The sequence below is a fragment of the Phodopus roborovskii genome, unplaced genomic scaffold, assembly GCF_943737965.1.
Source record: "Phodopus roborovskii unplaced genomic scaffold, PHOROB, whole genome shotgun sequence".
Classification (NCBI taxonomy): domain Eukaryota; kingdom Metazoa; phylum Chordata; class Mammalia; order Rodentia; family Cricetidae; genus Phodopus; species Phodopus roborovskii.
The window spans coordinates 463,436-487,428 of record NW_026125543.1 but is presented as its reverse complement, the minus strand read 5'-3'; the positions used below and the strand labels follow the sequence as shown (position 1 = coordinate 487,428).

Genomic DNA, 23,993 nt, shown 5'->3' with positions numbered 1-23,993 from the left:
TGCAAGGTATCAGATGGAGCTAAATCCCATCCTGAGAACCTTGCACTGTGCAGGCAATACAGGGCCATCTAGAGAGCACAATACTTCCCTAGTAGGCCAACATGCTCATGCCTGGCACAGATACTCAGTGATTTCCAGAAAGCAGGACATTCAGGAAAGGAAGGGGCACCAGTTGGTTAATGAAGACTTCAGCTGTCATCTTCTTCCCGAAGGCAATGGGAACGGAGAGAGTGGAGATTTGTGTGCCCTGAGGTTGGAGTGGAAGCATAAGCCATATGTAGAACACATATAAGTCCTTCAAGACGTGAACTAGTCTTTCACTGAGAAAAGAAAGTCTGCAAAGTTGCTATAAGTTTAAAGTTTTTAAAATTGACCAGTTCTTGCCCGATTGGATTCAAGGCCTTGGCTGATTGGATTCAAGGCATACTCCACAGAAGGAAACATGAATGTGGTATTGTAAACCTGACCAAGAACCCATGGCTATGGAACTCAAAGGCCCCGAGGGTGAACCCACTACTGTATTTTGCTAAATGGACATAATATCAAACTGCCTTCTAAATTACTATCTCTATATTAACATGTAAGTGCAGCTCTCAGACATCAGCAAGAAGAAACACCTTTGTGTAATGGTTAACACAGAAACTCACAACAGGTCCAAGTTCAGAGAATGCCAACAGTGGAATTGTCACCACAAATGGGACATCTCTACCACTACCCCTCCTAGGACTCAGGGGCCACAATGGAAGGGGGGGAATCATAGTAACCACAGAAAACAGAGTTGTCAGGACTTGATAGGCCTGTGCTCAGGAACTCACAGCAGCTCTGGTTCCCTGCACAAGACTTGCACACTACCAAGCCCATTAACAATCTAGAACGTAGGAGGAAAGAGAAAGCCTGTCTCCTAACTAGGAATCTATGTCTGGCTTTTAAGGGAGGGAGAGTCCATTTTTGTAAAGGACATGGCTCCTGGTAGGTCAACCATGCCCCAGTGGATGGACCCATGCTCAGGAGTACATGGCCAGCACAAACAAGGCTTGATGGGTTACTGAAAATAAAAGGACATAAAGTTGTTAAGCTGAGAGATGGGGATGGATCTGGGGGAAGATCAGAATGGCTCTAGAGGGAGGATTTGTGAGAGCAGTGGAGATGAAAATCCACTGTATAGAATTCTAAAAGAATTACTTAGAAATGTAACAATCAGATAAGCTGGTCTTATATTTTAATAAATCAGGGTTTCAAGAAATCAATATCTAAGAGCAATCTCATTCAAAAATAGAATGCCTGGAAAATTAAAACTGCTTTGCATCTAGATTCTAAGGAGTGGAGTTTCTCATAACTGTCATAAGAACTAAATCTATACAAAAAATTCTTTCATAATTGTTTCTCAGTCTCGAGTGTGTTTAAGTACCTTGGCAATTTCTGAATCAGCTAAGCAAGATGATAACTCAAACTCCAAATTTTCTCAGAAAAATTCACAGTGGTTCTGACTTTAGTCAGCAGACTATCAAGAATGGCTGAAACAATGCAAATAGCAATAATTACTCTGCAATTGAAGACATTTGAAAACCCTTAAGTCACTGTGGTTTTCACATCACTAATTCAGCATTAGGGGAAAAGAGTGGGAAGACAAAATTAAGGAAGCCCATATATTCAGTTTAGTAAAAGGGAATGCCATGTCAAACGAAAGAATGTTCTGAAAGTTCATACCTATGTATAATTATTTAATAATCAATCAGGAAGTTTGAGTAATAGATCTTCATTAATTTAAACACTTCCATGGAAATGACAGCAGGGCATTGAGACTGATGGGAAGACAAAGGCTCTCTGCTCCAGGCACCCTTTCAATAACTAGTAGAAGCTGCACAACATAAATTTTTAAATGAGCAAATTCATTTTTTTTCACTTAAGATACATGTTCCACTTAAGATACATTCTCAGTATTTTTTAGAAAGAATACACTGAAATACCTTTCAAAAATGCATCTCTCTCAACAGAAGTTGAAATATTGACAATGTTCTCAGAATCCATGGAACTTAACTTTATGTCCCAGAAAGTGATTCTTCGAAACAAGATAGGAAACCTGTACATATACAGGTACTTCCTTTCTTTCTTTCCCTTCCTCCCTTCATCCCTCCATCCCTTCTTCTCCTTGCCCTTATTTTCTTTTCTCCCTTCCATTGCTTCTTCTTCCTTTCTTCTCTCCCTTCATTCCTCCTCCACCAACCCTCCCTTCCTTCACGCCTCCAAGACATTGCTTATTCCAGCACCTGAGCACCATATAGACTGTTCTAGACAATCAGGAAGGGTTAGGGGATGACAACAGCAGTATGGTGGGGTGAGAAAAAGGATGTAGTGTGTACAAATATGGCATTCAGTCACCATAACCAAAGTGCATCCTGGAACGCATTACACCTGTAATGAATCACATACAAGGCTCAGTTATACAGTACTTGGGCAAAGGGTTAAGGAGAGGAGGGAAACACTGTGCATGTATAGAGGCTTGATGTTGTAGAAATTTCTTGCTTCCTGTAATCCATGTCTCCCATTCCAGGCTCAGTGTCTCATAGAGAATTCAGGTTCTCTGCTTGGAGGGTCTGGGATTTGTTGTACTAACACACACACATTCTAGGCCCTGGTTTTGGACAGGGAATCTATATTACTCAAAGCCTGTCCCATCATTTACTTTATCTAGAAGGATTAGAGTTACTCTGACATTCACAGGAGACTGTGCACTTAAATTGTTCGGCCTCTTTAGCATCTAATATCATTATCCAATGATAGCTATTATTGTAATTTCAAACTAAGCAAAACCAGCTCACACACCTGTCCAACTCTTTGACCTTTTTTATGTTTTTGTGCCTATCTTTCTTTTGCCACATGCTCCTTTCTTTGCATCGACACTAGGCACCAAAATTCCCAGGAGGCCTGTAGGTCTGTCTTGAGTATTAAATTTGACCTGTACTGTCACAGCCTGACAGAGTTCAGTTTTCCCCAAGTAAATAATTCAGTTACTGTGACTTAGTAGGTGTACAAACAATGTTTAGAATATTTCTGAATATTTCTAAATAGTGTGTATCTTGATAGCTTACTCTGCATAACTATATGAAAATAGTTTTTAAATAATTTCAGCAGCACAAACAGAAAGGTGAGGGGAATGAATATACTGTAATGCTTCTCTGTTTTTTTGTTTCTTTGTTTTTTAATGCTGCAATGGTCCTTTAAAATATGAAATGGCTGTTCTGCCACTGTGTTTGGATCTGTACACGACTGTAGGTAGTCTATTGAACTTCTTTGAGCATTGTGTCAGGGGGAGGAATGGAAGAGACCTAAAGGCTCATTTCTTATCATTGTAACAGTGCTTGGAGCTGATTGAGGTCCTAGCTGCTTTAGAAGAAAGGCTGAAAGTACGAGTCAATGAAGTCACATGGCCTGAGTGGCTATTTGAAAAAAATGGATCACTGAAGTATGGCTCAATGATAGAACACATGCTTAGTCGGCAAGAAACTCTGGGTTCACTCCCTAGCACCAAAAGATGAAAATGAAAATGGTCACAAGAATGAAAATTATGTACATATATGTGCATAAATACATATGATAAACATATACACATATATCTATATCTCTATATATAGTGGTTCCTATGAGTGTCAGAATGAGAATAAAATCAACATTTATTGATTCCATGTTGTGTTTTTGGCAGACTCAGCTGAGAATTTTCAGACTTGCTAATATCAACATTTTAAGCTATAAATTACTCAGCAAATGATGGGAACGAGAAACCTATGTAGCTAAAGAAAATTGTTAAAGAAGCCTGAGATCCAGGCAAGCTGGGTAATGTGGATATTATGAGCACTTCTTGCTCTGTGGCTAGCAATTCAACAGGCACTATTTTTAACAGAGCCGAGATGCCTTTCTCTGCTCCACCATCTCCTCAATTCACCCTTCTCATCTTGCTCACAGTGCATAGATTTACATACTGTTTGACTGTGGCATATTCTTAGGCATAACTTAATGCCAATCACTGCACAACCATTTCACCTCCTCTTAGGAGCAAAGCATCATTTAATATATGATAACTTTTACTGAAGAGCTACTTTTATAACAAAATGCTATTGTCATAAAATTTTATGATGTAAAATTGTCACAAGTTTTGCTAAGCTGAATGTATACATGCATATGCATGTCTACACACACACACACACACACACACACACACATGTTCAGTATAAAAAGCTATGGCATATATTTACCTGTTATGATGGATCTTGAGGATAAGCTCAAACTGGCTTGTGAGAAGCTCTGAAAACTGGTATCCCAAGGAAGTCTTTTTCTCTTCCTTAATTTTGTTTTATATGTATTAAGTGTTTGCCTGCATGTGTATATGTGCACCATACATAGTGCCTGCAGAGGCCAGATGATGGTGTCAGATTCCCCTGGAACTGGAGCTCCAGATGGTTATGAGCTGCCATGGTGGTTCTGGGAACTGAACCCTGGTCCTCTGCAGGAGTAGCCAGAGCTCTTACCCACTAAGCCATCACTCCATTCTTAAGTAATTTTTATCTTATTGCTATATAAATCTAGAACCATATGATGCATGGATTAGGAAATGGTTGGGTAAGGAAATGAAATTAAAGATGCCTTACTCCAATAGCTATCAGCCTTGGACAAGAAAATATACATGACCCACTGATACAGTCATCAAATCAGACCACACTCTTTTAATCTGTACCACATGTTCATAGAAAAGTCTAAGCACTCCTATCCTAATGCTGTCTTCTGCCCCTTTGTAAGAATAGCAATTCTGTCTCTCTAATGAGGGCATTTCAGTAGATTCAATGGCATGTTTGTGTCATACAATGAAAATCCTCTCCCTTTATGGATGAACGCACTGAAAACCCCAAGGTTTTGTGGCTGCTTATATTTTAAGACCCGTAGAAGTAGCCTTTCCACAGAATCCCAGCTCAAGCATCCGGAACAGTTCTCTTAAAGCACTCCAGACTCAGTCTTAGGGGTGAGGCTCTCATAGTTCGACAATATAACTGTTTTAAAATCTACCTGAGATGTAAACACCATTTGTTACTTGCCTTACTGCTGAAGTGAAATAATCACTCAAATATTTTTTTTAACTCTAGGAAATATCTTTTCACTCTAGAAGTTCCCAGATCAATTAGCCCTCTGCAGTCAAATCATCCTGAAAAAGTTGCCTCTTGAAGATACTTCAGACTACTGGAATTGTAATACAGTTCATTGTAATTATAATAAGCTAAGTCTCTACATTAACCACTGAGCTGTGACACTGCTGTCATTTTTTTTATCCACATGTCAAGGAATATTCTACTATGGATTTAACATATAGAAGGTACTCAAGGCAATTTTAAGCACAAATGTTATTAAAAATTATTTGTTTCTACTTCTTTTATAACATTTACCATTTTCTGCAGTTCTGATCATTAATATATTACCCATCCCCTCCTGTGAAGTTTAAGGTCCATCTGGCCAAGTGCCTTTATTTGCTATGAAATAGTCACACCCTTTAACTCTTTGAAGATAGTCAAAGACTTGAAATACTATATATGCTTATGACATACCATATTTGTAACTATATTTTCCTTAAAAAAGGTGTGTGATCCATTTGGAATGTCATGATTTTCAGATATGCATTGCAAGTTATGAATACTTAGACAGAAATTCATAAGTGTTTTGCTACTAATTATTCTAGAAAGTTTTTATGAGGAAAAATAACATAAAATATTATGTTGAGATAATTTGGAGGAGAGCAATAATTTCATCTTACTATCAACCCCAAGGTGTTAATAATTTCTTGAAGGCTTACAGAAGGAAACTTTCTTTTTAACCTAGATAAACACATAGTGTGTGAACATCAGATTAGTTAGAACTGACACTAAGAGTCACTTGAGATATTGTTTATAAAAAAAAGTAGTGTCTTATAAAACACCCAATCGCACATCACTGTACTTTTTTCTTTCTTTTTTTTCAAGACAGGGTTTCTCTGTGTGGCTTTGGAGCCTGTCTTGGAACTCACTCTGTAGACCAGGCTGGCCTTGAACTCACAGATCCACCTATTTCTGCTTCCTGAGTGCTGGGATTAAAGGGGTGTGCTTCTGCTCCCTGGCTGTACTTTTATTCTTAGCTGCTATTTAGGTTGTTTGTAAGCTTTAGGACTGAAGGCTGGTCTTCTTCTTTCTCCCTGATAGCTCCTCACTTTAGTCTCCTTGAAATTTTGAAGTTAACCCAAGCAGATCTCCTGAGACAGTGAATTGTGAAATTTGTCATGTTTCCTAATGAGCTGGTTCTGGTACCACAGGGATCTCAAGCAAAGAACTAAGCTGAGAAAATGTGATTTCTCTATAAACCACAGTAGGATGCAGAAAGGGATAATTAAAATGCAAATTCTAGGCATGGCTACAGTAACAGGAAGGAAGGAAAGAAAACACAGTTTTTAATATTCATAAACAAGGTTTCTCTGATTTGTAGCAGTTATAAAAGAATTATCTATCTCTGGTAACATGGAGGTTGAAAAATGTCTATTGTTTAATTTCCTAATTTTCTAATTACAAAATTTTCAAAGTAAAAAAAATAGACAAAGCTTTTAAAATGCTCTGTGTATGTATATACATACATATATATGTGTGTGTGTGTATGCATGTATAGTTATATATAACATGTTATATATAAAATCAGTAGTTCTTTAGAGAGATACATACCTATCTTGTTAAATGCAGATAAGAAACTTGGGGGCTGGGATACAGTTCAATCAGTGGCAGAGTATCTGCTTTCCCCTAAAAATGCTCTGGGTTCAGATGCCAGCACAGGAGAAAAATAAGAGATTATGTGTGGCCAATAAGACATGTCAAAAAGACACAAAAGACAAGCGAGGCACAAACCCTGAGTCATTTGTGGGACATGGAGTCATCAGCGCCTGCAATCCTGTACCCTAAGATTGCCTTCTTTCCTGGGCTGCTTTTGGGAGCAAGTCTACCACAGTTTGAAAAATGTTTCTTTGGTTTTGAGGATTAGGTCTTAGAGCTACCACGGTGAGGACCTATATGTAATTTCCCTCTGCCTCAAACATTAATGAATATTCTTTCTAAGCAACAGAATTCCATGGCAGAAACACGTTTGTTATTATATTTTCTATAGTAACACATTTACCCAGGACCCACGGTAATATCATCCACTCCACGATGGTTGGTGGTGGACCTTGTCTGTTCAAGTCTGACCTGTCGATGTGCTGAGAGGCAAGCAGCAGCAGGAACAAAAAGGTCAAATAGGAGGCTGTGTGGCAGATAAACTTGATAAATGGCTTTCTGATGAACAGTCCAAGTGGGCTTTTAGGAGCTATCAGGTAGCACACGGAGAAGACGGGGAAAAGCAGTCCTATTATGAAACACGTCACCATCTTCACCGCCCAGTGTCTTCTCCTCCAGCCTGGGAACTCATCGTACCAGCGGGATGCGAGCAGCTGCTGGCAGTTGGGCTGGGCAACAAACTAGGAGGAAAGGACAATGAAAATTAAGTCCCTGTTATATGAAATGACCTCAGTTCACCAGGAAGAATTCAGTCATCTCTATCCTTTAACATATAGCTTTAGTAAAATACAATGACAACCTTTAATATTTTCCTTACTTCATATTTAAATAAAATTTAAATAAACCATACATCCTTTGGAATTCAAAGACAAAAGCTGCAGTTCAGTTGATATTGGAGTGAAATAATCAAACCGTGAGTCACTCTGAGAAAGAATAGATAATGAACGCCTAATTCACTCAAGGCACAATGCTGTGTGTATACTTAAATAAAGTCAAAGCAGGGTACCAGCACTTGAAGTGAAGACAGAGGGAAGGATTAAGAATATACACAGTGTCCTAGTTTTATTCTCTGTTGCTGTGATAAAACACTGACCACAAAAGCAATTTGGGGAGAAGATGATTTATTTAGCTTACAGACTAGAGTCCATTATGCAGGGAAGCCAAGGCAGGAACCTGGAGGTGGTAGAGACTATTGAGGAATGTTATTTATTGGCTTGATCATCTGTCTTTCTTACAAAGTCCAGGGCCCCTTGCCCAGAGATGGTTCTCATAGCAGGTGAATCCTCCTACATCAATTAGCAATTTAGAAAATGCTCCACAGACATTCCCACAACCCAACCTAATAGAGGCAATTCCATTCTTCAACTGACATTACCTTCTCTCAGGGGTGTCTATGTTTGTGTCAAGTTCCCAAAAACTATCCAACAGACAAAGGATATACTACATAAAAACAGTATGGCTAGATATTTAAGAAAACTCTAGGGATGAGATGCAATGTTTTGTTGATGTCATTGTTTGAGTCAGAGTCTCCCTAGCAGTCCTGGCCACTCTAGAAAGCAAACCTAAGTAGCTTTCATTCTGGTGGATTCAACCAAAAGTGTGCCTGGATGTGAAACTTTGGTGACTCACATCCTGTTCTGCTTGGGATATTGTTCCACCCCTTCCCATTGGGTGTGGAGGGGACTTTTGGGCAGGGGTGGCTACACTTTCTAGATAAGTCATTAGGTGGGGGTCCCCAGAACCCACCCTCAGGAGAAAAGGGCTCCTCAGGTGGCAGGCATCTCCAGTTCAGTACCATCTGGGGAAAGTTTAACCTCGACCCCTTAACCAACCTTGGTGCTAAAGGTTGTGAGGGAATGAATTGGGTGAGCTGAGGGCCACTGTGTGGGTCAAGAGTACAGAGGATGACAATCAGGCACCCTGCACCTATACACCTAGATATGAAATTCCTTTGTTAGCATCACAACTTCTTGGTTTAGTTATTTATCATGACTTACATAGGGCTTTCGTTTTGCTTCTTTATTGAATATTTTCTGTCATAAATGTGTATGGTTGTGTTATCATAAAAGCAAATATATTCAATTCAGTTCAGTTAATAAGCAAATGAAAGTAACATATTATAAACAAGCCAATGAAAGCCATCATAGCTGAATTTAATTGGAAAATCACTAAACACTTTATGATATGCACCAATTATCATATACAAGCTATTTCACAAACATTTTACCCCGGTAACATGCTTAAGACGTGCTTTCGCCTTCTAAATGAGGAGGGAAGAAAAGCTGTAAGTCTGTATAATTACACAACATTTCAGACCAAGATGGAGTGTTTAAATACACTGTCCAGATTTTCTACCAGGAGTTTCTTCACTGTGACTGACAGCTCAGCACCACATGAATGGAGAGCAAGTTACATCTTCTGGGTGCAGTGGTTAGGGATGCCTTTCAGAGAGAAGACAGCTGTCCACGATAAAGTGTGGCAGGGGGCAACAGCCTACAATGGTGGTAAAGTGCACAGTTTTCTGAAACGGTAGTGTAGCTCTGAGTGAGGCAGATATTCAACTTCATTAAGAAGGACTGTCTCTCAGCCTAGACACGTGGGGGAGGGCAGAGGCCCTGCTCCAAATGATGTGACAGATTTTGAAGACTCTCCATGGAAGCCCTCATCCTCCTTGGGGAGCAGAAAGGGGATGGGATTGGGGTTTGGTGGGGGGGCAGGGGAGGATGGGAGGGTGAGGGAAATGGGATTGACATGTAAAACAAGCTTGTTTCAAATTAAATTTAAAAATTACCCCCCCAAAAGAAAGAAAGAAAGAAAAAAGAAAAAGAATAACTCTGTTGGCATCACAAAATAGCTTTCCCTATATGCAAACTAGACACCTGTCCATTTGTGGTTCCATTTACCCTTCTCCACAGTCCCCATTTTTCTTCTTCAGTTCATAGCCATATGGGCCTCCTGTAGGTGAGACTTAGTCCTGCCTCTTTTTTGATGGCTTGCATGGGAATAATCCCTGGGTAACCAGAAAGGATGCTTCCCTGGGAACAAAAAGAACAGTAGGCCAAGCTCGGAATACCCTGCTGATGAGAGGCAGGAAGGACTGTCGGGGCAGAAAGGTCAGGTACATCATAAGGGCACCCACATAACGAACCTGGGCACATAGGTGCTCACAGAGACTGATCCAACAACTATGGAGCCTGCATGACTGACCTGGGCTGTCTGAGTATATGTGACCCTTGAGTAGCTTGGTCCTCTTGTGGGACTCCTAACAGTAAGAACAGGGACTGCCTCTAACTCTTTTACTGGCTTTTGGGACCCTACTTCTCATATTTGGGTTGCCTTGCTCAGTCTTAACAAAAGGGGAGGTGCTTAGTCTTACTGCAACTTGATATGCTATGTTTTGTTGATATCCATAGAAAGCCTGCCCTTTTCTGACCAGACACAGAGGAGGACTGGGTTGTGGGGGGTGCATAGAGGGGAGGTGGAGAGGGGGAGTAAAGGAGGGAGGAGAAACTGTGTTCAAGATATGAAATAAATAAATTTAATTTTAAAAAAGAGTAATTCAGAATCTGTGCTGTTCTGCCATGTTGATTACATGAATGACAGTTGGTCCGCTTGTCCCGCACACTCACTAATCAAAACATGTAGTGGGTAGAGCAAAGGAAAACAAATTGAATTTTTATGATCATGGGCTAAGTCAATACAGATAAAAAGAGACTTTGCCCTCCAGGCTGGGGTGAGGAGGTTCTTCTGTTTCTATTGTAATTTAAGTATCTTTAAGGTGCTATAGAAAGCAGTATTTCAATTTATATCAAAGAATCTAGAGTTCCTTTTTTCCCCCCTCTGACCAAAGCCAGGCTTTCAAAAGTTAAAGGAAAGTTCTGTTGCATCTGTTGCATCTGCAGGGTTCTCATCATGAGCACGATGGACCCTTAACAAGCTCTGTTCCTCCTAGAGCCCCATCTGCTCCACATGGTCCTTCCACATGCACAAATGGTGTATTCTTAAAGAATTACAATTTAGCACAGGCTAAAAGACTCTTTTTGTTTAAATTTTTTTAAAAAAGATTTATTCTCTTTGTTTTTGAATGTTTTGCTTGCATGTATGTATTGCATAATGTGTGTTTGATGACCACACAGGCCAGATGAGGGTATCAGGTCCCCTAGAACTGGAGTTACTGATGGCTTTGAACCACAATGTGGATACTGGGTCCTCTGTAAGCACAAAACATACTCTTAACTACTGAGCTCTCTCTGCAGCCTGTTAAGAAGTTCTTAGCAGGTTGCAACTGAACCCACTGAAGATCGAAAAACCGTAACTATAAATGGCTATGATCTCATCAGTCTTCTCATATGAATAGACCAACTGAGAGAATAAGTATAGAAGAACACATTTATACATTCAGGAAATGTGAACAAAAGGTATAGAGATGGGTCAACACAGTCTAAAAGAAGTTGAGCACTCACAACTCTCCCTTCTCCAGATCCAAGTTTCATGAGAGGCTAAGGGACCCCACCTTTATTTCAGCTCACAATGTTACAGTTTTCAAACCATCATCAATTTACCATTTTCCCTTCAGTTGATGACAAGATCGTATGCCTTGGTGGAAGAGAATTAATGTTCTATCTTCCCCTTTGTTACCCCTGAGATACAGAACAGGGACACCACATTGATATCCTGAGTATTCCCTTCCAACAAGCTGAGGGCCAAGCCCTCACATGGGCCCTTATTCAAGCTTATTCAACTTGAGATTTAGTTTTAATTTTATGTGTATGCCAACATGTACTTAAGTGCACCACATGTGTACCTGAAGTGTGTAGAAGGCAGAAGCGTGTACTGGATCCTCTAGATCTGGAGTTACAGACAGTTGTGAGCTGCCAGTGTAGGTGCTGGGACTAAATGAGGTCTAACCTAGTCCTGTCACTGGAGGTTTTACTTGATGGCATAAGAAGTCTGGTGGGGGCAGTGTCTCCCCTTTTGGTGACTCCATTTGTAAACTATATATATATATAGTTTAGGGAGTTCTACAGTGGTAGGTTTCCATATGACTCTTTAAAAGACCTGTAGTATTATTTGTCCCTCTCCCCACATTTTCTCTTTTATCCTCTCTCACACTGTTCAGTCCTCCTATTCTACTTTTCCCTTCATTTTTCTGTAACACTCAATTCTATTTTGTCTTTCTGGATGATACTCTACTCCCCTCTGATCCTTTACTAAGTATCTAACCTCTGTGGATATTTGGATTGTAACACACATATCAAAAGCTGAAAGTGAATATCCATATATGTATAAGAGAAAACACATGATATGTGTCCATTTTTTGTTCAGGGCTCTACATTGCATTGCAGGGAATTTGCTCATCAGTGTTCATTGCTGCTCTGTTCATAATAGCCTGAAACTACAGCCTAGATGTCCATAAATTAAAGAATGGATAATTAAAATGCAGTACATTTACACAATGGAAGATTATTTAACTGTCAAGAAAAATGAAATTTGGAAGTAGAATGGAAGGAACTAGGGAAAAAAAACATCTTGAGTGGGGTAACTCAGAACCCAAGAGACATGCATTGCAGGATTTATTTTTATACAAATATTTTAATTGCTAAAGTAGATGACCTCATCCTCGGCCGTTGTCTTCTTCCTTCCTTTCCACACCCCTTACTTCTTCTCTGGGTCTTTTTTACCTGTTGTAAATTTGCTCAGGTTTCTCCTGTTCCTTCTGAAGGACTCTTTCAGGGAACTGACACTCTCATTGACTATGCTGCTGCTCCATTCATGGAAGTCCTGGCAGGGCACCATATCATTATTTACAGGAAGCTGTGGGCCTGCAGCCTGAGCATCTTCATCCACTTCCTGAAGCAGAACCTGTCACAGGAACCACCACCCTCTGTGCCCTCCTGGCCTGGGGAAGGTGAGTTTTCACTACAGGTCCATGCTTCAACTCAACCCCTAGCCAAGTCCTATGAGAAGGGAACTGTCACACAGCAACAGCCATCACATTAGCATTCATAAGTAAGCATTATAAACACCCAGGGTTACAATGGTTCCATACATCTATGGAAGAGGCACTGAAAATAATCCTTACATTCCTCATCATTTTCTTCCAATAACCTTTAAGACACCTCAAAGGTTTGATCCTTTGCATAGTTATAGAACTACTGAGTCAGGAGTCCACTAACTGAAGACCCTGGGAAAACTACTGAATCTCATCTCAGTTTTATAGATAAGCTGGGATCCAACATTAATGAATTAAAAACAACCACACAAAATACCCAAATCCTCAAACATAAAGAAAATGATGAGAAAGAATAAAATTGGAAAATACATTAAAACACTTAAATCCACGGAACAAACCCCTGCTGCATAGACAGGAATTGAAGCATTAACTAGAGATGATGCAAGCTGAAAGGAAGGGGACAATGAATGCAGCAGCATTCGAGTTCTGGCCGGTTGCGGTTTATTTCATATTTGTTCTTCCTTTATATTTTCAGCTTTTCCTTATATTTTTTCTAACTTAAAAACTCATACCCAAAATTTGCACTACAGCCATATTTTCAAAAAGAGCATAATATATAGATTCAAGAGGCAACCATCTTGACTGGCTTGATTGTTCCTACCCAGGTTTTTTGTTTCTTCAAAAAATGTGTTTTATAATGTTGATAAGGGTATCAGGGCTCTCTGAGCCCAGAGAACTCCAATGAACCATGCTATCCATAACTAAAAAACCTTTCTGTTATATCAACTATTTACATCCCTTCAAAGCTGCCAGTGACCTTCAACTCTGACTGTTTCCCAGAAAGACTTAGAATTGTATTCACAACGAAGATAATTCCTCTGGTCTTCCTGAGCATATTCAAATCATGTGACTGGCTATATCTATTTATTTCACTAATCAAAGTCCCATTTTCCCATGCTGCTTCATGAAGTGATGAAAGTCAGCCCTGTCTCTCAGACTCTAGCTAGGTAATTGGGAGTGAGAGAGACCACAGTCTCCTGGAACTAGTAAGTCTGTTTCTGGGAACTCACTGTGTGTTGAAGGTGGGTGGCATTGTAGATAACTTAATACAACCTTCTGAAACAAGGAGGTCCAGAAAGCAGGGGAGATGATACCCAATGTAAAATGATCATCAGAAATTCAAGGCAACAAGTTAAGCCTGAAGCAACAGACAGGTTTTTGGCAGATACAAGCTGAGTAGTTAATATACCTTGGCTTCTGTTTAGAAAAGACCATACTGAAAATTTTCAGGCAAAATCCCTGGGCTAGGCTGTAATTTATTGTGGATTTAGCAGAGATACAGTAGAAAGGGAAGCTGTCCCCATCTCTTAGCATTATGTGAAAATATTTCTTTTGGAAACTCCTGAGTCGATGTCCTTGCTATTTGCAGTGTTGTCTGAGGCCAGTGACACTGGCTTTACCTGGGAACAGGGTGTCAGACCCAACTTTAGACTCAATGAGTAACAATATGCATTGTATGACTTCTGTAGATGTTAATAGTTTGTAAACATTGGTTTAATGCATTTGATGCCTAATGAAACTATTTATAGTTCTATAAGGGCTAGATACAATTCAATGTAAATATACATTGTTTATAAAGTATCAGGTCATGACCACAGAGAGAAAGAATTTTATAACCAGATTTTAAGTAAGTTGCCAAAAAAGAATAATTAATATAAAAGGATTTCTATGAGGAAAATAACAACCATAATAATAGCAGTAACTCAAGAACTACAAAATGTCCATAACTTGTGTGCAAGCACCTAGTTTGTAAATTGTTTTAGTGGCTTTCTTGAAATGTAAAACAAAAATGAATGAATCTTTTTCTCAGATCTGAGAAGATGAAGGAAAAAGTCTTAAGAATGATCAGAAAGACTAATTGAGAAGCATGAGAACTTGTCTTCCACCCACTGTCAGTAAAGTCCCCAGGCTCTGAGTGCAAACAAAGCACTATCCGGCCAGTCCTCAGGTTGCCTAATCACTGTCCTTAAACATGCACAGCAAAACAGATTTTCAGAATGGAATTCAAGGATGACCTATCCCTTGAGTACCATGTCCGTGTCAGTGAGGGGTAGCCAACCTCCCACTAATCATGTTAGTCAGACAAGCCCAGAATTACATTTCCTAAAATACTCCTGGGTCTATGTTCAAAATTGGTTTAGAAGGTGATTTGCAATGAAAGTGAATAGTAACAAGAGGCTGGAAATGCCAGGCAGTCTTAAAAAGGAGGGTGATGATAGCTCAACAATGAATCCATTGAATTATTGAACTTGATAGGGACATGGTGATTCATGCCTGTACCCCCAGCACTCAGGAGTCTGAAACAGGAAAACCAAGAATTTGAGGCTAGCTTTGCCTGCATAGTGAGACATTGTCTCAAAAAACAAAAACAAAAACAAACAAACAAACACTAAAGAAACAAATAAGTTGAACCTAGAAAACAAAGCCAGCAAAGTGGCCAGAAACTATAATCACTAGATAATGGCAGCCCTTTGAGAATTACAAAGGGAAGCAGTTGACACAATCTCCACAACTGTTCACCATTACCCATCTGAGAGCATAAGAAAATAACTGAAATAATTTGTGAAATTAGCAGCTATTTCTAGGATGCTGCCTAAAGCTTTCTTAAAATAAATATACACAGGGAGGAGGAAATTTATTGGCTATTGATGGGACCAGGCCTCAGTGTTTCTTTGTGTGTTGGACAACTTAGGGCAGTATAGGGAGAAGGAAAGTGAGATGTGGCTCATAGCCAGGTGTTAAGGAGCAGCTCGCCAGGCCCCAGGCTCCAATGAGCAAACAAGAGTCCCTGCACAGAGATGAGCATATCCAGAAAGAGTATTTTAATGTCCATTAAAGTCAAAGGCTGAATACTGGTTCTTTCTCCATTAGGGGAAGAATCCAGAGTAGACAGACATGAGCAGATGAGCATGCATGCTATGCAGTCTTAGTAAACAAAAGGGGCTAAGCACTGTTCCATTCCCTGCCCTGTAAATTTTCACATAACACCAAGGGCTACTATTACTTTAAAAACTGGAAATAAAATCACACACTACACTTAAACAGACCAATGTCTATGCACCTCAATGAACCTCTCTGCAGTTAGAATAGACATCCCGAGTAGAAACTGTGTAGCTTCACAGTGAATTTTACATGTTTCATTATCTAAGGTATTTTATGCAGTTACCCACCATCAAAAATAAGAAATGCAGGCATGGTTAGAAGGAGAAAAATCAATTAGCTTTCTATCCCCTTTCATAGCTAAAGCCATCACCTTCATCCAGTCCCTCCTCATCTCCTATTACCTAGCCTTTCTTGTTTTCTTCCTACTGGTCCCATTTTTTTCACATATACATATGTTATTGGCTAGATTCTGCATTTGAGGAAAAACATGCCAGTTTCTTTTCTTTCTGAAAGTATGTGATCTCACTTAATATTATACATTCTAAGTCCATCCATTTTTATTTTTCTGTAGATTTTTGTGACTACATTATCTTTAGAGCTGTATATATATATATATATATATATATATATATATATATATATCACATATATATTTATGTGTGTGTGTTTCTTTCAATTCATCTGTTGGTTGACAATTAGGTTCATTCAAATCCTTTGCTATAGAGAATAGAGTAGCAATAAACATGCATATGCAAAAATCTTTGTGTTAAGATATTGACTTGTCTGGGTATATGCCCAGAGTAAAATAGCTGGGTAATATAGTATACTTCCTTTGCCTGAAAAGATGAAATTGTATAAGTCTTTCGAAAGCAAAGGACCTATTCTCTTCTTTCCTTCCATATTTAAAGTCATTTTCACAGGATAGAAATCCTTTTCTGCCAATCTAAACATTTCAGTAAAACAGACGATGGGTTATGTGTATTTAAATGTATGCATATGAGTTTATAAACAGACTTTTGAGAAGGTCTCTGTAATTATTCCTGGCTGGTCTGGAATTTGATATGTAGACCAGGATGGTCTTTATCTCACAGCCATCTCCCTGCTTCTATCTACTGAGTGCTGAGATTAAAGGCAAACACTACCATACCTTGCTTAAATAGACACCAACTTTCATCTTAGGATCAAGCTGAGATCATTCTCCTGATGCTCTTGGTGAACCATGCTTTTAACTATCCACTTGACAAAACCTAGAATCACCTGAGGAGTAAGCCTCAATAACCCACTGTCCATATCTTGCTGGTCTGCAGGCATGGCTTTGGGATTACCTTGAATCCACATGGGAAGAACATGGCTGGCTTCCTTTGGCAGAGGACATTGCAGAAGGCAAATTATTCTCTTTTACTTAGGTTCGGTCTTCACTTTTGCTATGCAGTCCATTTCCTCTCTGCTGCCACTGCTAATTCCAGTTGGTTGTGACCCATGATTTTATTTCCAGTACATTTGAGGCAGAGGTAGGCTGGTCTCTGAATTCAAGGCCAACTTGGTCTACAGAGTGAGTTCAGGCGAACCAGGGCTACACAGAGAAATCCTGTCCCAAAAAAATATAAGATGAGAGGGATAGAGAGAGAGAGGGAAGGAGAGAGGGGGAGGGAGAAAAGGATGGGGGAGAGATGGAAAAATAAGGAAGGAAGGAAGGAAGGAAGGAAGGAAGGGAGGGAGGGAGGGAGGGAGGGAGGGAGGGAGGAAAGAAGGAAAGAAAGGAAGGAAAAAAGGAAGGAAGGAAGAAAAAGAAAGAAAGAAAGGAAGGAAGGAAGGAAGGAAGGCAGGAAGGAAAAGAAATGGACTTCCAGCATAGACTGAAGAAAGCTTTTGGGACCAGATTGGGACGACCAATGTACCAAGTCTCCTGGGTTGAGCAACCACTGAGTTCTTGGATTCTGCAATGTGAGACAACCATTTTTGGACTACTCTGATTGGGTAAGGCAATCTAATAAATCTACTTTTACTATATGTTTGTGCTGCCTGTTCTGTTCATCTAGAGAACCCAGACTAACACATTCTATGATTTTTTTTTCCTCCTTTAAACTGGCTGTTGACAATGCATAGCTTTGAAAAGTACCTTGCCTATTCTGGGAAAAATAACTATTGTAATCATGTATTACACAACACTTTTGTCTGCTGACTGAAGTTGGAATGAAACTGTCTAGTCTACAACACAGACAAACAAATGTGTTTTGGAGATCGCAGGGTTCACAGAGTAACTGGCACCTAGAGAGTTCTGTCTGCTCTCACTAGAACAGTCACAAAGGGGGACATGTGGACAAAACTGTACATAATGATCAGGGTGGCCATTCTTGTCATCACTTCCAGGAGGCAGAGAATAAGGGGTGACTTGTCTAGAAGAGATGGTGCTTTGTCATCATTGTTCAGTCTCTCTCTTTACTGTCACCAATGCCAGCAGTCTCAGCATCTGCATTAAACCTCAGTTCTTGTCAGTTCATCTCTCCAGCCCCCTGCTATAACTGGGTACCAGTTTCTCATGAAGATTAATGACTACAGGCTTGCCCTTTCTATCATTCTTTTTTGTTTATAATGATCCAAATCACATTCCTGAAAAATGAAAGATAGGCCATTTCCTCTCAATCATTTCAGGACTTCCATTTGCAATGAACACAAACTCCACTCATTTAAGCAGTGGCTTGTACAACTTTCCTCAGTGCATCCTGAAGCAATCATAACCTGCTGTGCAAAGACAACACAGAGCCTAAAAGCCTATGGCATTAGACACTGGCAGTTTAAACGTATGGCCATCAGTAAGACTTTTTAAGGGACATGGACATGAGGATTGGAGGTACAGTCAGGAATGTCACTGATAACTCTCTGATCTCAGGTACTGGTAAATGTGTTATAAATATCTGAATAGACTGTATCATTGTAAGCTGTGGTACAATTTTTCTACAATGTACTTTTTGGTTGTTTTTGAACCGGGCAGCAGAAAATGACTCACAATTCTTTCTCCTGGCTCTGGAGGCTCATAGTCTAATATCTAGATGCCAATGATAGCAACCTTCCCCTTGCCTCTTCCTGCTGTCTGCTACATGTCTCTCAACTCTTAGCATTCCTTGGCATGCAGATACCTCATTCCAGTCTCTGTCTGTGCCATCACAGCACACTTTCCTGGGTGCCTCACTTTGTACCAACTACCATCTCATATAAGGAAACCAATCGTAGCCGCACAGGAGCAAGGAGCCCAATGACCTCATCTTCTGACGTCTCATGTAGACCAATCCTATTTCCGAATAAGGGTGTGTTCTTTAGCACTAGGATTAAGCTGCTAAAATACCAAGCTGTGACATTCATAATTATACATTTTCTGATAGTTGCCTAATACATAGCTTTGATGACATTATAGTTTATATTGCTAGCTGCTATTTCATAAGCTCCCAATAAAAACTCCATGAACCATTTTTAAAACCCCAATAACTCTATAAACACTGCTAATTGGCTGTTTAAACTAACTTAAATCCATATTCTTTTAAAACAATGATTCACTTATTATTTTTATATACCTGAGTGTTTTGTTTGCATGTATGTGCATTGCATGTATGCAGTGCCCTGGGGGCCAGAAGAAGGTGTCATATTCCCCTGGAACTGGGGATGTGTGTGTGTGCTGGGAACATACAATGTGTACACACAAATTATAATATATACACACATATATTATACACATACATACATATATACATACACACATATCAAGAGCAGCCAATGCTCTTGACCACTGAGCAATCTCTCCAGGCTCTAGACTCTCCTCTTTTGATACCCTGAAAGGCTCCATGGAGGCATACTATAACTCCTGCTCTCTTCTTCTGGATGTTGAACCCCCTTATCTTTCCTGGGTCTATTGTTTTCTGTTTTATTTTCCCACCATAATCTTTGATGACAAAAGTTGAGGCTCAAACACTCATAAATCTGAAGCTGTCCCCATATCACTCTGCACCTATGGTTAAGTCTTTCTAAGGGTTTTCAGGAGATTTACCTATTCTAACTGGTATAAAAATATTACATTGTTTACACAGGTGAAATAGTAAGCAACCGATTCCTTTTTATGCAATAGAGTTAGGGCTACCATGCCATGAAATTAGAAAAAGGTTCAATTTTGGTGATTTGAAAAGAGGGGTCTGGAGTGTGAATATGGTCCGGAAATGAGCCTTTAAGTTAAGAATCCCAAGGACACACACAAAAGTGGTGAACTGGGCTTTTTCCATCAGTAATGTGGTGGTTTCATTAGAAGCTGCCAATGTAAACAAAGTTTTGACAGCTCATGGTCTTCCTGGTTGGATGAGGCCTTTAAGTTTAAATTATTAGTAACCTTTTTTGTTTTTCTGAAAAATTACCACTTAAAAGTCACAGACATACAAAATTCAATACAATTCACAATTTATTTATTTTCTTTCTTGTTTTTTCTTATTTTACATATCTATCCCAGTTCCCTCTCCCTCCCATCCTCCCATTTCCCCCTACCCACTCCCATCCCATTCCCCACCCACTCCACAGGGAGGGCGAGGCCTTCTATGAGGGATCATCAAAATCTTAAGTCATTTGGAGTAGGAACTAAGCTCTCCCTCCTGTCTCTACACTAAGGGAGTATTTCTCTATGGGGAATGTGCTCCTGAAGTCCTTTCATGCACCAGTGACACATCCTGGTTCCACTGCCATAGGTCCCGTAGACTGCCCAGATCTTCTAACTGAGACTCATGTTCAGGGGTTCTGAGTCGGTCTAATGCTGCTTTCCCAGCTATCAGTCTGGGTGGGGGGCTGTCCATGAGCTCCCCCTTGTTCAGGTCAGCTGCCTCTGTGGGTTTCTGTGGCCTGGTCTTGACCCCTTTGCTTATTAAATTATGTTCCATCATGCTACTTATCTATGTGTGCACATGATGTTGGTTACCTCTAAACTATCTACACAGTTGAGCCATGAGCCATGAACTCTTTTCTAGCTTTGAACAACATCAAACAAGCTAAACTTCCCCTCAGCCATCTATCATTCAACCTAAACATAACAGCAAGAAAGCAGGCAACACCTAAACCAGGTTCAAGGTCTGCTCAGACATCACTGGAAGACACACAGAGGGGCAAATGGCACAGGAGAAGATGCTTAACCATGAGACACATATGCAAAGCTAAATCACATGGAATGGACAGCAGTAGAAAATGATAAATGCCACAATAGGCTTTGGCATTTGAACACTTGGTCTCCATTTTGGTGGTGCTGTCTGGGCAGGTATAGGAGGTATGACCTTTGCTGGAGGAAATGTGTTGTAGGACAGGCACTGAAACTTCAAAAGCCTAGTCCAAGTTCCTGTGTCCATTTCTGTTTCTGTTCTCTTTCTTCCCTCCTCCCCTCTCTCTGCTTCTTGTTCTTTGTTGAGATGTGAGCTCACAGCTGCCTGTTGCCTGCTGCCTGTCATGCTGTTCCCACTATTGTTGACTCTAACCCTCTGAAACCATAAGCCAAAACAAATGCTTTCAGATGAATTTATTATAGAAATAAGTAGTCCTGACCGTGGTGTTTCATCACAGAAGCAAAATGGCAACTGATACACATACTAAGTATATGTGTGGGAGGATTGATGAAAGTAAAATTTTCATATATTGACCATAAAATATGTTGTTAGCAACCTTGGAAAATAGTGAAAAGCCTTAATTTCTAATTAACTATGTATAATGTATAATGAAGTTATTCTAACCTTCACTAGATACCCACAGAAAAATGAAGACTGTGCCCATACAAACATCTGCATGAAGACATAATGATTGCTTGATTTATAAGAACTTCACAGGAGACAACTGAGTGTCCATTAACCCATGGAAGCAAATTTTATGTTCACAAATGCTAGATTGCTCTTCAATAAAAGGAAGGAAGTGTTATAATTGACCACTAGTGGATCTTTAAAATAGTTATGCTGGCTGTGTGTGCTGGCACAAGTCTTTGATCTCAGCATTCAGGGAGCAGAGGTAGGTGGAGTTTTGTGAGTTCAAGGGTAGCCTGCTCTACACAGTCAGTTCTAAATCAATTAGGATTATACGATGAGACTCTGTCTGAAAGCACGGTTATGCAGAATGAAATAACTAAGGGGATAAAAAATAACCCATATTGTATAATCCTATTCACAAAAGCTCTAGAAATGCAAACTAGTCTGTAATAACTGAAATCAGATCTTCAGATGCTTGGGTGGTATCATTATTAAAGAACAAAATGAAGCTTATGAGAAATGTGGATATGTTCACATTTAACCATAATGATGTTATCATGCACACACCAAAATCCTTACCAAATGTTCAACTCAAATATGTGCAGTTTGTCAGTTGCCAATTTTACTGTGATACTATGCTATAAAAATAAGGCTGTCCTTAGCTCCTGGGGCCATGGGTGCCTTGAGGATAACTAGTCTGTTATATTGTTGTGGTTAGGTTTTTGTCAATTGCACACAAGCTAGGGTCATCTGGAAAGAGATCATCTAGCCTGTGGGTCATTTTCTTGGTTAACGATTTGTGAGGGAGGGCCAAGTCCACTGGGTAGGTGGTCCTGGGTTATATAAAATGCAAGCTGAGCAAGGCATGTTGAACAAGCCAATAAGCAGGCCCCTCCATGGCTTCCTCATCAGTTCCAGCCTCCAGGTCCTGGCCTGAGCTCCTTCCCTAACTTCTCTCAGCTGGAAGTTGAATAAACCCTTTTCTCCCCAACTTGCTTTTGGTCATGGTGGTTCTCACAGCCACAGAAAGCAAACAAAGGTAATTGTCAAAGCAACCTCTTAACTTCCTCCTGTTTTCATCTCCTTGATTCACTTCAATACACACTCTAGTTCATCTCACCTTGAGGTAAGATATCATAATTTAACATCAGGTATTACTTGAGATCTAAACCCAGAAAATTGGTTATTTCACCAACCCTCCCAGTGTTGCCTTAACAGACCATAACAATAGCGTTCTTTCTTCTTTCCTGTTGCTTTACATAAAGAGACTTATGCATACATAATGGAAGTTATAATTAGAAAGATAACTCTGAATAAATAAACTTTTTCTTTTAATATGAAAGTATTAACTATGTTGATGTATTGAGAAGAGCAATATTTGTAATTTTAAGCAAAACACATTGGTGTTTAATTCGTGTATGAGAACAAGTTAATTTTATAATTTGTGGTCTCTAGAGGATAGGTAGGTCTTGCTACTCATGTAAAATTGAAAGACTTTATAAACAACAACAATATTTTGTTACATCATGTTATTGTGAATAGCTTGAAATAGAATATGGAAACCTTTAAGCAGTTTGCTTTTTCTCATGGAATATTCAATACTGGATACACATATCTTCTAACTTTATTACTACTTCAGAAGAATGTAACACAAATTGGGGATTATATCCAAAAGGTTTATACTGGTTTCCTTTAAATACCAGATAAAGCTATGATGTGTGACTCTATAATCCCAGCTGCTTGGAGGCAGAGTCAGGAGAAACAAGAGTTCAAGGCCAGTTTTGGATACAGAGGGAATTCATGTCTGTCATGAGCAATACTGTGAGATGAGACCCTGCCTCATGAACCCAGGACTTGGCATGATACACATGGTAGATTGCTTGCCTGACATGCAAAAGGCCCTTGGTTCAGTCCTCAACAATGTAATAAATTAAATAATAAAAGCAGAGCAGGATGCAAAGAAGCTATACAATCTAATCACAAAGCTCAAGGAAAAACCTAAAACAAGACTAATGTAGAGGAAGAGTTTAATTTCTACTGACTTCCTTAAGCCGGCACTATGTCCACTCGAGCCCTTCTCTGCCATGTTTCAATTAGCCTGATAGAAAGCATTCCAAAGGCTTTTGATCCCTCTGTCATCTAAGCTACCACCTCACAGCTGGTTATTCTAGATAGGAAGGGCCTGATCATCAGACAGAAGAATTAATGAAAATTACAGCTGATTCTTTGTAATTCCTAATTTGTTTACAAGAAATCATTAGAATTCTCTGTTTGACACTGTTATTTATCTGCATTTTTGTTATTGCTGCACATGTGTATCACAAACTCTAAAGATTTTTTTTCCCATTCTGTATGTTGCCTCTTCCATTGAATAATGGTTTCCTTTGCCATACAGAAAGAAGCATTTTTGTTTCATGAGTTCTCAATCGTTAATTATTGATTTTAATGCCTGCATTATCCCAGTCATGTTCAGATAGGTTTTTGTCTTTTGTCCATCACAGGTTCAGGGTATTA

General features: G+C 39.6%; 1 protein-coding gene across 3 annotated transcripts in view; it reads right to left on the bottom strand.

Moving 5' to 3' along the window:
- Trpc4 (transient receptor potential cation channel subfamily C member 4) overlaps positions 1–23,993 on the bottom strand; it is a 160,040-nt gene that overhangs the window by 42,923 nt on the left and 93,124 nt on the right. For all 3 annotated transcript variants that reach the window (XM_051176934.1, XM_051176935.1, XM_051176933.1), the window contains exon 4: positions 7,174–7,510. In XM_051176934.1, coding sequence (XP_051032891.1) covers positions 7,174–7,510 — 337 coding nt within the window. The remainder of the gene's footprint in view (positions 1–7,173; positions 7,511–23,993) is intronic.